Below are 15,407 nucleotides of genomic sequence, written 5' to 3' on the forward strand. Positions count from 1 at the left end.
GTAAGTCTAAAAACTTTGATTAATAAGCTTAAAATTAGTGAAAATAATTCTGCTTATCTAAATCAAAACACTGACAGTTCTACTTATTTGAATTCGAGCAATAACGATCAGTTGAAGCTAATGTCAATAAAACTTCCAAAAATCCCTGTTCCTATTTTCACTGGAAAATTTGAGGAGTGGAACTTGTTTAAAAGTCAGTTTGTTAGTCTAATTGACGAAAATTCAGAGCTTTCTGAAAACGAAAAGCTTCATTATCTCCGTGGGTCAAGTTACAATTCCTTATTCAAGGCTCTAAAGCAAAGGTACGAAAACAAAAGAATTATTGTTGACTGTCACATTAAAAACATTCTCAATCTTCAAGCGATCAAACGTGAGTCAGCCAAAGAACTTCGAAACTTGCTAGATAATACAAATAAAAATCTTAGATCGCTGAAAATTTTAGATTTCGAAAGAAACAAATTTTCTAATGCCTTGTTATTAAATGTTATTCTCGAAAAAATAGACAGAGAAACAAGAAAACAGTTTGAATTCACGTTAAAGGACAATGAAGTCCCAGATTTTGATAACTTTTTACAATTTTTAGAAAGAAGATGTCAAGTTCTAAGTAGTGTTAACAACAACATCTAAGCACATACGGTCGAAAACCTTTATTGTCAATTCTAATGATTCATTTAAAATATGTGTAGCTTGTACATAATCCCAAACTAATCATTCATTATATCACTGTGATAAATTTAAAGAAATGAAATTAACAGACAGATTAGATTTGGTTAAAACTAAAAAATTCTGTAATAGTTGTTCAGGTAAGCGCCATTCTGTTTATGATTGTAAGTCTAAGAGAGTTTGTATTATTTGTAAAAAATCTAATCTTAGACTTTATAATTGACCGAGCTATTGCAAAAAGCAATGTTGCCGGTTCCAGAATTAAAGCCCAAGGGCACTTGATGTAAAGAAATCCGGACGTGGAGAAAATCTCAGATGAGAAAACGGAGAAAAGGGGAAGAAGAGAAGTACCAAAGGGAGCAAGACAATCCAATCGGACAAGTTCGCAAAACGTGACGAGCGATCATAGCTTTCAAGGAGGACCCAAGACAATGCAAATCAATGACAACAATATGAGAAGATACACTACAGCAATAGTTATTCAAATACCTCAATCAATAGTGCTAAATACAACACAATACAATACAACTATACAACACAATTTTAATACAACTATTCAACGCAATACACTACAGCAACTCAACAACAACCTAAGCAACCTATTTACAACACTACTATATCATCACAATGCGAAAAATCTCATAGCATTAGTTTTATTATTCACCAAGAATAATATTCAAGCTACAGAAGTACTTCAATCAAAATCAGATGCATTGGAAGTATAAACAACTACCGATTCAGGAGATAAGTGAAAAAATTGTCGTCTTCCCCCATGAAGGTGTGAGCTGCAAGTGGTCTGACGCTTCTATCTTCGAAGAGAATTTCATAATTAAAGACTTGGGAGTAATTAACAAAGTGACATTGCACAGCTTTGTTGAAGAATTTTTCATTAGATCTTCTGATGTAATCTGGAATCGTCTCAAGGTTTAAGTCTGTGTAAAATTTTATTGCGGATAAGATAGTGTGAATCAGTTCTAATGCGCAGAAATTTGTTTTGCACTACTTGTAATTGATGCAGTTGAGTTTGAGTGACCGTGTTCCAAGCAGGAGCAGCATAACAAAGTATCGGTCGAATGCAAGTGGTATATATATGTTTTTTGGTACGCAAGCTAAGATTTGAATATTTTCCATTGACCGGGAGAAACCTGCATATTACGCCCATGGCTTTGCTCTTGACACTATTAATGTGGTTAGACCATGTGAGCCTTTGGTTCAAAATAATTTCTAAGAATTTGGCTTTTGTGACCAGAGGAACAGCTTCCTGAAAAAGGTAGGGATATTTAAAAACAATCTTTTTCTTAGTTTTGCTAAGAATTAAAAGTTGTGACTTGCTAGCATTGATTTTTACGCGCCAATTTGTGCAGCAGTCTTCTACGGCATAGAGGTAATTTTGCATTATGTCTATTGCATGATTAACTTGGATGGATTTAATTGCAATCGCCGTATCGTCGGCATAACATTCTAACAGAGAGTAATTGTCCAAATCAGGGTGAGGAAAATCTGATATGTAGAAAAGATATAGCACTGGACCGAGAATGCTTCCTTGAGGGGCGCTGAATCTTATAGGTCTTGAATTGGAATTTTCATTTCCTTGAGTGACGAAGAAAGAGCGGTTCTGCAAAAAGCAGAAGATCAGAAGAATGAGTTCTCTAGGAAGTCCCAAGTTGATAAGCTTGAAGACGAGCCCCTCATGCCAGACGCGGTCAAAGGCTTTTGCCCCGTCCAGCATAAGGAGCGCAACACTTTGCTTGTTATGGAATGCAGATCCCACAAATTCTACAATTCTTACTAGTTGTCGAGTAGTACTGAGGTTTTTTTCTGAATCCATACTGATCATTACGTAGCAGGTGAAGAAAAGTTTCCAATCTTGTGAGAATAAGTCTTTCATAAATTTTACCAAGGCTGGATAACAAACTGATTGGACGATAGCCATCAGGCTTGGTCATCACTCACCCGGTTTGGGAAGAAGAAAGATCTTGGCTTGCTTCCAAGGATCAGGGAAATAGTTGAGAGTAAGACAAGCGTTGAGAATACTAGCGAATTTACTGATAAGATTTCTAGGTAAGTTACGAAGCATTTTATTAGTAATTTGATCACTTCCAGGAGCTTTATTGATGTTGAGATATCTAATGATATTAGTAATTTCCATAGGAGAAGTAAACCTTGGGATGTTATGAGACGAAAAAGAATGAAGCCAGGAATACACATAGTTTTCCAGAACATCTTTAAAGGTCTGATTCATGGGCTCCATATTAGGAGTAAACTGCTTTTCCAGATATTCAGCGAAAATATCAACTTTAAGTGAGTAGGTAATTTTAGTATCCGTATGATTAGGTCTATTGTTAATACTACGTCTTTTAATATTTTGAAGATACTTCCACAAAGAACCATCATTAATATTAAGTTTAGAAATAAAATCTTCTCTTGTTTCCTTTTTAAAATCAGTGATAAGCTTCTTGATTCTTCAGTTAAAAATATTGATTTCTCTTTTAAGCGCAGGGTCCCAGTCACGGTGCCAAAGCTTCAGCAATCGGTTTCTTTCTTTGATAATGTCTCTGATACTGCGAGGGAGTCGGATATTATTGTTAGTTAATTGAATGGTAACTGTAGCATCTCTGAAAGCTTTCAGTATACTGTCAGTGAAGATTTGAATGGCAAGATCGATATCCTGTTTGGTAGAAAGTGAAGTGAAAATAGGAGGATGTTTGATTAAGATATTGTGAAAAGTAATCCAGTCAATATTATTTCTGGTAATAGGAGGGTCGACTTTAGAAACACCAAGAGAAGCAATGACAGGTACATGATCAGATGTAAGTTCTGACTTGACTTCCAAGGAAATAGGGATAGAAGTATTTGTAAGGATAATATCCAAGATGTCCGAGAGATCTGGAGAGGCAGGACGATAAGTGGCTTCAGAAGGTACATGTAATGCGACAGGATGATTGCAGATAAAATTATGCATAATACGTCCACTGGTGTTAGAACGACGACATCTCCATTCGAGGTGCTTAGCGTTCATGTCTCCGGCAATAATAACTTGTTGATCTTCAGGAAGTAAGTTTTTTAACATATTTTCAGAAAGTCGATTTCGTGGTGGATTATAAATAGCCGTAAAATGGATGGTACCAAATTGTGGGAGTATAACAGCAACATTCACACTTTCGAATCCAGAAACAGAGTTTGTCGAGACAAGACAGGATTGCAGAGAGTTTTTAACAAAAATTGCAGCTCCTCCTCTTCTTTGTGTAAGTCTATCACCTCTGTAGGTGCGATAATTAGCAATATACAGTCTATCGGCAGGAACAACATGTGTTTCAGAGATCATGCCAATATCTATGTTATATTCTATAAAAAAGTCCGAAACTTCATCAATTTTGTTAACAATGCCAGCAGCATTCCAATAACAAAGTTTAAGCGAATCTGACTTATTGAATATGCTGGTCAGAATTAGTTTCATCTGATATTGTATTAGTGGCATTTTGACGGATGTTTTGCGCAAGGAGTTGTATTTCTGAGTTTTTCAGGAAGGTGACTCGAGTATTAAGGTCATCAAATATCTTTTTTGCTTCTGAAATAAGATTTGGAGAAGGATTGTTATTAGTTTTGATGGCTTCAGCAAAAGACTTATTGATAATAAACCTATCAGCATATGATTAGATTTGTTCTTTTTTTAGCTTGCGTCGGGAACTTTTCACAACCTTTAAATGAAGCTGTGTGGTCTAGACCACAATTTGCACATTTAGCAGGTGCATTCTTGTCTTTTTGACAGGTTCTTGAGTCATGGTTATTACCACATTTAACACATCTAAAGTCATTGTGGCAATCAGATTGTGAATGGCGAAATCCTTGACATCGGAAGCACTGGACTGGGCCAGACCGTCGTTTATATAGTTCGACTTTGATATGTAATCCACAAATTTTGGTTTATTTAGATTTTTCATTTTTCTGCAGAGTGATAAGAAAAAGAGGAAATTTTTTAACTTCTCCTTTAAATCTACGAGAGAGTTGATTGACACTTATAATTTGGTAATTTTTGCTTAAAAGTTCTTTGATTTCATCAGGATCTGTGTCCATCCTAAGATGACGGAAGACCACTTTATGATTCTTCTCATCAGGCAAGAGAAAGGAGTGATATTTAATTTTCATTTTGTCCAGAATACTTGTCGCTTCTCTATGAATGTTGACATGAGAGACTTTAATTTTAAAGCCTTCTTTTTGAATGTAACCTGTGTAATCAGATTTGTCTGATAATTTATGTTTTGCAAATAACGCTTTTAGTTCTTTTCAATTAAATTTTTTATCATTTATATAAATAGCAGGTGGCGCTTTGCCTTTTTTGGTTTGTATTTCTTCATTTATCTGAGATTCATTTGGAACAATAGAACTAGTGTCCATTGATTCTTGACTTTAATGGAAGGAGTAACAACTGGTTTATGCTGAGAAGGATTAATGGGACGAAAATGACCCTTTTTTCTTTTACCCACACTACGATCTCCTTTGGGTTTTTGTTCAGTTTCGTTACCTGAACTATCCGTTTCTTGTTCGAAAGGAATTTCATTTGAATTGACTAGGTGAGCCTTTCATGCGTTTTCTTTTGACAATTTCCCATTCACTTTCTGTAGCTGTAGAAGGAGTTTCTTCTTGATGTTCTAATGACTCTTCAATTTCTTTGTGAGCAGTAGTTAAAGCATCATACAGTTTTTAAAGTAGATCAAATTCTTTGTCTTCTTTGATAGAAAGATTTCCATTTTGTTTCTTAATTCTCAGCTCCTCAACGGTAGCCGCAAAAAGTTTCAAAAATGGTTCCATCATTCATAAGCAAATTGATGGAGTCCGGCGCTCCGGAACCAGACCCACACGAAGGTGTTCTGGATGAGCCGGCGGGACTTCACAAGGCCCTTGACTTCAGCACTGACAGTCAATGCTAAAGGGTAACAATCCAGACCAGTAAAAAAATCGAAGAATCGAAATCCAACAATTCAGTGATGAGCGATGAATGGCACAAGATAAGAAACCACAGAGCGAAAACGCAAACGATCTCCAACACCGAGGCGGGAAAACACGTCATCCAAGTACGGGTAGAACACGCAGGTGGAAAAGAGCGATGTCCACAGACAGCCAAGTACGGGTAGAACACGCAGGTGGCAACTCGCAAGTGGAAAAGAGTGACGTCCACAGACAGCCTACCCTTACCGCTGCTCCACTGGAACTAAAAAAAAATCTAATCACTATTCACTGCTTCATAAATATTTCCCCTCGGCAATTAAGAAAAATACCTCGATGTATTCAATTCAAGGTTGTGGAAACATTCCGTTTTCTAACGCTATAAATAACTCGAAGATAGTTCCCGCTCATAATGATGTTTCGTCACATACTATGGTGTCGACAATCAATCAAAATAAAAATGTTACCAGGCACCTCATTAATCACGGATGTGGATAAGCGTTGTCTACCATCAAGCAGCCTTCTATGCACTGCGATGTTATTTATTGAGAAATCATTTGGCGAAAAAATAAAAGTAAAATCAATTTTAGATAGCGGAAGTTCTGTTTCTATATGCACATACTAAGAAGTGGCTCATATTTTGGGATTAACCCCTTCGAGCCGGGTAGCGAAAACGCGCGCTTATCGCTGAGGCCGACAGTGTCTTACGCGAGCGTCTCTCCAGGGCCGGGGGCTTTTTTGCTACTAAGCCTAAATCCATGAAATTTCCGAAGTATCAACGCATTGTTTAATAATGCTCTATAGAGTTTTTAAACGGCTTATGCTTTATAAATATTTATATATATATATATATACTTTAATTACCTTATTTCTTGTTTAAATGCATATTTTACACATTTTATTTTAATTACTCACCATTTTATGAATTTTAACATTATACATCTGAAAACTAAATATATTACTTAAAATTCTCTTTTCGTATGAAAAATTTGAAAACAGGGATCTACACACAGTCCTACGTTACATTCCTTGCACTCGTAATAACTCATTTGTCGTTTTGGAGGACTTTTCCGGGAATGTGAACAAACGAAGCATCGTCGTCTCATTTTTTTATCAGTCTCTTCTGAACAAAGTTTTGGAAAATGTCTTTCAGTTAATCTTTCAGAATCAATATCAGAATATCAGAATTTCAGAATCCATATCTGAAATATTTTGCATCATTTCTGCTATTTCATGCTCTGTTAAACATTTTCGACGCTTCGACATTGCAACGGTAAAAACAAAGAATTCACGTCTAACAAGATCTAATTATTTTCTAAAAACCGAACTGCAAACCAAAATACCCAACGCTTTAGAGCAAATAAAACTTCTCTACTTACAGTAAACAACTACCACGTGCGAATAAAGTGCGATTTAAAGAGACGTCATAAATCACGCCATTCGGAAACATTTATTTCCCCGTTTGTTTATATAATCAAAAACACGTGTATGTGAGTCATGCTTCTCTCATTTCGAGTAGAAGGTCTAATTTATATGTATCTGAAACCATATGGACATACAGTGCCATCTTGTGGCAGAAATTATAGTTTGAAAAACGTTCCAAAGTACTGACACAAATACGTGACAGTCGGTAGAGAATGGAACAATCCTCTGGCACGCCTGCGTGTCGGCCGGTAGGTAAGTGCGTTCGTTGCTGGCACGTATACACGTATACAGTCGGCGCGAAGGGGTTAAAGAAAGAAAAATTTAATTCCGCTATTTCAGGAATTAACGGAGGAGAATATTTTATTAAAAATAAAGTAAGAGCACAAATTTCTAACGATGAAGGTAACTTTTCAAAAACATTATCATTTCTTGTGCTACCTAAAATCACAGAATTAACACCTGTGAAGAAAATAGACATTTCTAATATTTGTATACCTCGCGAATTAAAAAATTAGCTGACCCTACACTTTACATTCCAAGTAAAATCATTTTTCTTATAGTTGAGTTTTTTGAATTTCAAGACAGAAAAATTCAAATCACACGACAATAATTTAATGTTTCAGAACAGTGTCTTTGGGTATTTAGTCACGGGGACTGTAAAAAATACAGTTTCTTACAATTTTAATGGTCTTACTCGTATTTCTCAATAGGATTCTTTAGAACATTCTATCAAAAAATTCTTTGAATTTGAATCCTTTCCAGCAGATGATACAAATGATGATTCTCAAACATTTGAAAGAGAATATTGTGAGCAACATTTTATGGCCACTCACAAGCGCGATGACGCTGGAAGATTTATTGTTAGATTACCCATTAAGGAAGTCAAACTTTCTAGTTTAGGAGAATCTAAATCAATGGCGAAAGGACGTCTAAATTTGCTCTGGAACAAATTGGACAAAAATCAAATTATGTCCGCTTTATATACGGCATTCATGGATGAATATCACATTAAATCATATGGAAAAGGTTACTTCAAACTGCGAGAACTCTAGTGAAAATTATTACATCCCACATCACGCAGTATTCCGTCCAGAAAGCATTTCTACCCCTCTTCGCGTCGTGTTTGATGCATCAGCTAAGTGCGCAAATGGAGTAAGTCTCAACTCCTTATTACTCAATGGTGGAACTATGCAGCAAGATCTATTTTCAATAGTAACTCATTTTCGAACACATACATATGTATTAAGCACAGGCAGTACTAAAATGTACAGGCAAATCCTTGTTGAAGAAACTGATAGAGAACTGCAGAGAATTTTGTGGAAATCAAGTTCGTGCTCACCTGTTGAAACGTACAGACTGAAAACAATTACATATGGTACAACATGTGCCCCGTATTTGGCCACTAGAACTTTAAAAGCTTTAGCTGAGGAGGAGCAAGTGTGTTTTCCCCGTGCTTCCGCAGTTTTATTTACCGACGTCTACGTAGATATTTTATCAGGTTCAGAAAATTTAGAAGACACAATTTCTTTGCAATTTGAATTAATAAATCTATTGAACAAGGGTGGCATGCAATTACATAAATGGGTTTCAAACCATACAGACTTGTTAAACGACAACAAGGCTACTGAATATAACTTTTCTTCAGATTCTCATCTTGTGAAAACTCTCGGCATGCTTTGGACATGTAATTCCGATAATTTAACCTTTAAGGTTAATATAGAATCAAAGGCAAGTTTCACAAAAAGACATGTTCTATCTACCATAGCAAGGCTGTTTGATTCTCTCGGACTAATTGGTCCAGTGATTACAAGGGCAAAGATATTTCTACAAAATCTGTGGACACAAAAATTAAAATGGTCTGATCCAATTCCTCCCAATGATATGAAAAAATAGTTGTGGCAACAGTGATGTTTTTGTTTATATGAGCGTGATACCACACGCAATGTTCCTTTTTTTATATGTTTAGAATGCTAAAATAAATAAGTTCATTGTTAATTAAAAAGGTTTTCTCTGCGAAATATATTTCCATTCGTCCGAAGTTATTAAAATAAGTTAAGAAATTAATTAATTTCAAACAAGCATAATGTAAATGCAGTTGACAATGTTTCGTCATGCCATCCTACTTTCCTTTTCTGATCAATGAGCAACTCTTACTGTGATTTAGTAAAAGTTTTTTTTTTTTTTTTTTTTTTTTTTTTTACTGCGCTGGAAAGTTTTGTACATTTAATGGCATTTCTAAACTTCTCTTCTCAACTGCGTCATTTCCTTTTTCAAATGCCTCAGTTGTTTCTTCAGGAAGCAACTTGTATCATTGGCAGATTTTAACATTTTCTGTAAAGTGTTAATTTCATTTTCTTGCTCAATGTTTTCTTTCTGTACATCTAGGCAGGAAAGTTTTTCTAATATTTTCTATTCCAGAGCTTCACTACTGTAACTTTTTACGAATGTTCCAACGTAGTTTCCAGAGGAAGCTTTTTCTAGCAAATGAAGGGCATGATGGTCACTGAAATGGCGTTTGTGTCGTGAATTACATTCTTGGTCAAGAGAATCCTTTGACAAAATAAATAGCGAAGGAACAGCCGTTTTCCTCAGTACCTAAAATCATAATAAAATACCTATTAATTCATTTGTAACATAAATTAAGAATTAGCTAATTAATAGATTCAGCTCAGTATTTTAACATCTATCATATTTCAGAAAATTATATCTATTAATTTCAATTAAAATACAGTTCAGGATTCTTGAAACGTATAGTTCTCTAAATGCAGAAATTTATTAAACTACGGGATTCTGTTACATTATAAAAAATAACCTATACAATTAACTTCTTTAATGGTTGAATGATTTTCAGTTATTTTAGTATTTTAAATTGCAACTTTTGAGTGCATCTTTAAAAACAATAACCGAAAATACTAATACTTTTTGACTTTTTGGTTCAAATGAAGTTAAAAATTTGCAAGAAGGAAATTTCAGTCTCTAACTAAATAATAAAAATAAAAGCTTAGTCTAAATTAATGCATAAGTAAATACATTTCCAAATGTAATTTACAGAACACATCTCATGCATAACACAGTTATGCATGAAATAATTATACAGAAACCTACAGAAACACAAATAACTAACCTTTTTATGAGGCAAGTCCAGTAACTCTGCTTGTAAATCTCTCTTACTAGTCTACAGTAAAACAGGCAGGGCATATCCTAGATGAGTTTGCATTCCATTTACCTCTTCGACGGCAAAGATTGATCCATTTATTTTTTAATGTTGGATCACTTGGAAATTTGTCATAGACTATGCCCTAATATAAATTTTTAGTTTTCCTAAACTGTTGTTGCAAAGACCAATGGCACATCGCATTCCAGGCATATAGTAAAATTGAATTAAAAGAAAGAATATCAGAATATGATTTTCTGCATTATAAGTATTCCATAATATAAAAATATTCAGTAAATATTTTCACCTTTCGATATAAAAGTATCAGTTACGTTACATTAATATATATAGTATATATACATATTTTTATAATCTTTATTCTGTAATTTAAGTTTGTTAGTAAAGTTGTTTTGGCACAAATAGATGCAAGATTCTTCTACAACAAGCTCTGAACTTAAGCTTATTATTTACAATTAGTAATGAACATAAAATACTTGATAATAGTGATGCTTGGTACTTGGTATAAAACAGAAGTGAATATGACATAGCATTAAAATAACTATTGGAAATTTACTAACCTTGGAAAAAGATTCTCACTCACAGGAAATAGAGAACTTCATGGAAGTTCGGCATTCCAAACAATGCCTTGGTGTTTACCCTGAACTCTGGTCTCCCTGTAACATCAGATGCTCAGATTTGATGCATGTGCACCACGTCTCAGTTTCGGAATGCACAAACCTTTTCATTTTACAGACCTTGGTCCTAGTCACCTAACTCGCCAGATCTTAACCCAACAGAGCACATTTGGGATGGAATGGAGCGGCAGCTCATATCTCAAACATCACCATGTTGGAATATCTCGACTTCGTGTAACCAATGCTTAGATATTTGTTACAACCTGCCTCCAGTCATCTACCAAGAACTTGTGGCATCCATAGCAAGGCAAGTTATGGCTGTTTTGCATGCCAAAGGTCGTACAATGCGTTATTAAGCAGGTGGTCATAATGTTTTGGCTCTTCAATGTAAAATTCAATAATCATTATTTCAATCTCTTATGATTACAGATCATCATATATGAATCTGATGTATTTGTTGAACAGAAATAAACTGAAAGCAATATGGCAAAATAGCCTGAATATTTAATCGAAATAAATTGACCAATTCTATGAATCTTCAATTATTTAATGTATTTAATATCAAATTTTTAGCTAGTTGATTTCGTATATTTGACAAAATTTTATTGAAGTGTAATAATAAATTTCAACTGAATGGATCTCTCATTTTGAAATCTACAGCATATTTTGCAAAATACAATTTTTGCTTTTAAAATATCTCATAAAGGTCAAGACTTTGTAAATATATTTCTATATTTTATGGTATTGGCCAATTGCACGGCCAACTGCCTAAAGTAGTTATTATAAAAATTAATAAATCTGAAAGGGTTCAAATTTTAATGTCTACCCAAAAGGGCTCATTTAAAATTTAATATCATTTAGCAGTAAAGATAATCAGTAGAGATGGTCAGAGTGAAATAGAGAAGCATTTTATATGATGCTAGATGAATTTACTTTTTGGCTAACCTAGGAGCATCATATACCTTCTGTGCATTTGACAATTGAAAAAATACGTTATGTAATTCTATAAATATATTTCATGTTTTTAATTAGATATATTATGAAATAAATGCATTTTTATTTAAAAGAGTCATATTAAAAAGTAAAAAATGGTATTTTTAAGAACTGCATCTATTGCTTTTAACTAGCCTAGTTTTTAAATCAATAAAATAATTTTTAATTTGAAATATTTAAATTATTTAAATTTAAAAGATAAATATCTCACATTTTGCCAAATGGCAAGACTCAAATAAAAAGTGAAACAACATAAAATTGTGTTTCGAAAATAACTCTTTTGGGCTAGGAGAAAAATATACAATGAGTGTTAATGAGTTCAGCTATAGTGTAATTGCACAGGTAATTCTACTAATTAATAACAACGGAAACGAAGAATTGTGCTTATTGCTTTTAAATTGCTTGGTTTACTAGTCAGTAACAGACTGGCTTTGAAAGAAAAATTTTAAAAATACATTTTGAATTGGCATGGGGAAGATAAAAAATATTTTACTTCAGGTGGAGGCAACATATTTCTTTTAAATTGTTGAGTTTGTTGATTAAATGTAAAATGTGAGGCTTTGCCAAATAGCAGTACATTTCTTTTCAAGCACAGACTCTTCCGATGAAATCTGATAAATTAATATATTAGTTTGCCGAGTAGCAACATAATGTTTTTAAACTATTCATTAAATTCATATAAAAATGAAACAAATAAAAATCAAATTGAAAATTCAGAATTCGAGGTGCACATGTTCAGATGAAGGAATATGTTGCTCAAAATTTAGTGACTCTAAGTGCCACCGTGTTTCCAAGAGAGGGGCAAGCACACATGCATAAATTCTTCATTATTTAATAATAGAGATTATCAATTCCTACAACAGAAAAGCATTTTTTGGGATGATTTTACTATAAATTCTAGGCTTTTCTGTTATTCAGTTTTCTGTTTTGCAAAAAGACTATAATATATTCATCTAGAGTAGGAGGAAAATGAAGAAAAAAAGCTAAAAGGGAAAAAGAAAAAAATGGGCGAAAAAAAAAAATGTGTTTTATTCTATCACGTTATGACAAGGTTGTAAAAAAAGAATTTTTCAATATATATAAAATGATAAAATTATTGTTCATTTTTAGATACTTTTAGAGAAAAGATTATTTAAAAATTCATTACTTTCATCAGTTTCAAAGAATTCTATAATTGTTTGTTGCGTATCAATAACATCTAATATCCTCTGGTCCATTGCTGCAAACATATCATTTATATCTTCTACCTTAAAAAAGAAATCAAATATATATTCATGGTATCATAAAAAACATTAAAGTATTAAAATTGCTGACATGATTTTAAAAAAAGTATGATCTGTTCTACTATAGAACAAGATGCATCAAACATCAACTATTAGCCACCATTTAAATTTAATGGATATTCCATTAATAATTGTTCGTGTCTATTGGTGTTAAATTAATAATTGTTCTTGTCTATTGGCGTTCCATTAATAATTGTTCTTGTTAATAAATATTCTTGTTTTTTCTGAGCGTTGTTTTGTTTACAAAATAAGTACTATTAATTAAATGTCTTTAACGATGTCATTCTATTTCATTCATTATTTATTGAAACAACTAGAGTAAGAAACAAATTTCTTAGAAAAATTTTATCATATTTATTTTATAGAAACAAGTTGATGATGAAAATAAGTTTTCTCATTGGAGATACAAGCTGGCATATTTTCGGATTATATGCACCCCGATTTTAACTTTAGAACAGCCCATTTTGGCGTATCTTTGAGTATATATGTCACAACAATTAACATATGCATGCGCATACCACATACATATTTGATTACACACAAATTTCATGTTCTATATTTAATGGTCATTTCGCTAAACAGTATTTCACTGGCTGCGAAAATGTAAATATTGGATATAAAGAATTTTTTCTGTACTTACCTGTTATCCTGTTGACCATGAAATTCACACCAAGCTGCGCGATTTAGCAACAGTTATGTATAAGTTTGACGCAACAACACATTCATAACATCTGCGCTTTTGCTTGACGAAGCACGAATGGTTCTCGATAAGCCACTTTTATTTTATAAACAAGGATATAAATTAACTGTTACTGCTGTATTTTTTCCTTATACTGTGAAACAAATGATTAAAATTTGGGTCCTGTCTTTTACAACAACAACAATGGATTATTTTGAAAGTTACGAGAGTCTAACATAAAGTGCATATTAATGCACATGATATGGTCAGATGAATTTGACCAACAAAACAATAATAGATTGGAAGAACCTGCAAGAAGTTTGTACTCATAGCGTTTTAAAACAGAGCTTCCAGTAAAATCTGAAGGTCTAACAAAAATAGCAGAAAATAAATAATAAAATAACAAAAAAGCGTTTTAGCAAAGCACAGAAACAAACTGGGAGGAATACTGGTCGTTTATTAAATAAACAGGCATCAGTTTGTTTAGAATATCGCAGGAACAACTGACACAAATTTCACAATTTCGTGGCAGACAACTTTCAAGATTGACGGGATAATACATACCATTTTTTCTTATAAAATGCTTCTGTACTTTTCTGTTTTGCCGGCGCAGGAGATAAAGTCGCCAATAGTGGTACAACTGATGCCAAACGGAATATCCTCTCTGGTAACCTTTTCGCCTCATTTTCAAAACAAGTCGAAGCCTGGCTTTTACTGTTATCAGATTGATTGTTTCTTTCAATACTGGCATAAAATTATATAGAATTTTTACCAGATAGCTCAATTTTATGCCCTAAGGCCATTCGCGCCGGCAAAACGGAAAACTAGCGTTTTATCTAAGCATGAATAATAACATAAAAACAAATATCCTAATACGTCATTTTTAGATTTTATGTAATAATAAATTAGTGATAAAATTACATAAAATTTTTAGCAGGTAGCTCAATTTTATGGCCTAAGGCCATTCGCGCTAATTAAGTCAATTAAGATGCAATCACACCGCTCACCCGAAGGCGAAAATATAGAAAAGACAAAGTCAAGGGTTAAAGTCATCAATTCTAATGAGAATGCACTGGCGAAGTAAAGCACTGCGTTTTTACATAATTTCTGAGTAAGCTATTCATACGAAATGAAATAATTCTTGCATTTTAAACTTGCATTCCAAATTAAGATTTAATTTGAAATTAATGCAGTTAGTTGCTGAGAGAATTAGATTTCTGTAGCGCAATTTACGCGAGATGAGATCACTTTGGGTCACGTGATATGAAACAGCGAATCAGGATGCTGTACCATGAAAGCATAGTAAATTCTTAAATTAATGTCTTTTTACAAATTCACTATCTTTATTTATTGGCTTTTTATAAAATTTAAAACGATATTAAAATGTTGAATTCATAAGAATTCAAAATAAAAAATTTTTAGAACTAACATTTGTTAACATTTTTTACGTGTACCCTGTATAGTGTCGCCAATAAAGTCTGCTTGATGAGATTTGCGCTGGCGAAACGGAAAAGTACCAATGCTTCTTTTCATCATCATTTAATAGCAAAATAGTACCTAGGAGCCATATACTCGAGTTAGACCTGGAACGTGAAGGTGCTCTACCCCTCGCTCGGACTAGCTCTTATTCT

General features: G+C 33.4%; 1 protein-coding gene across 6 annotated transcripts in view; it reads right to left on the reverse strand.

Annotated features, from left to right (window-relative positions):
* LOC118196321 (syntaxin-1B-like) overlaps positions 1-15,407 on the reverse strand; it is a 177,756-nt gene that overhangs the window by 62,264 nt on the left and 100,085 nt on the right. For all 6 annotated transcript variants that reach the window (XM_085819082.1, XM_085819085.1, XM_085819081.1 and 3 more), the window contains one exon: positions 12,962-13,061. In XM_085819082.1, coding sequence (XP_085675208.1) covers positions 12,962-13,061 — 100 coding nt within the window. The remainder of the gene's footprint in view (positions 1-12,961; positions 13,062-15,407) is intronic.

This window comes from Stegodyphus dumicola, chromosome 6 (genome assembly GCF_044657685.1).
Source record: "Stegodyphus dumicola isolate Sdum_Otavi_A_Nest chromosome 6, ASM4465768v1".
NCBI classification, from domain to species: Eukaryota; Metazoa; Arthropoda; class Arachnida; order Araneae; family Eresidae; genus Stegodyphus; species Stegodyphus dumicola.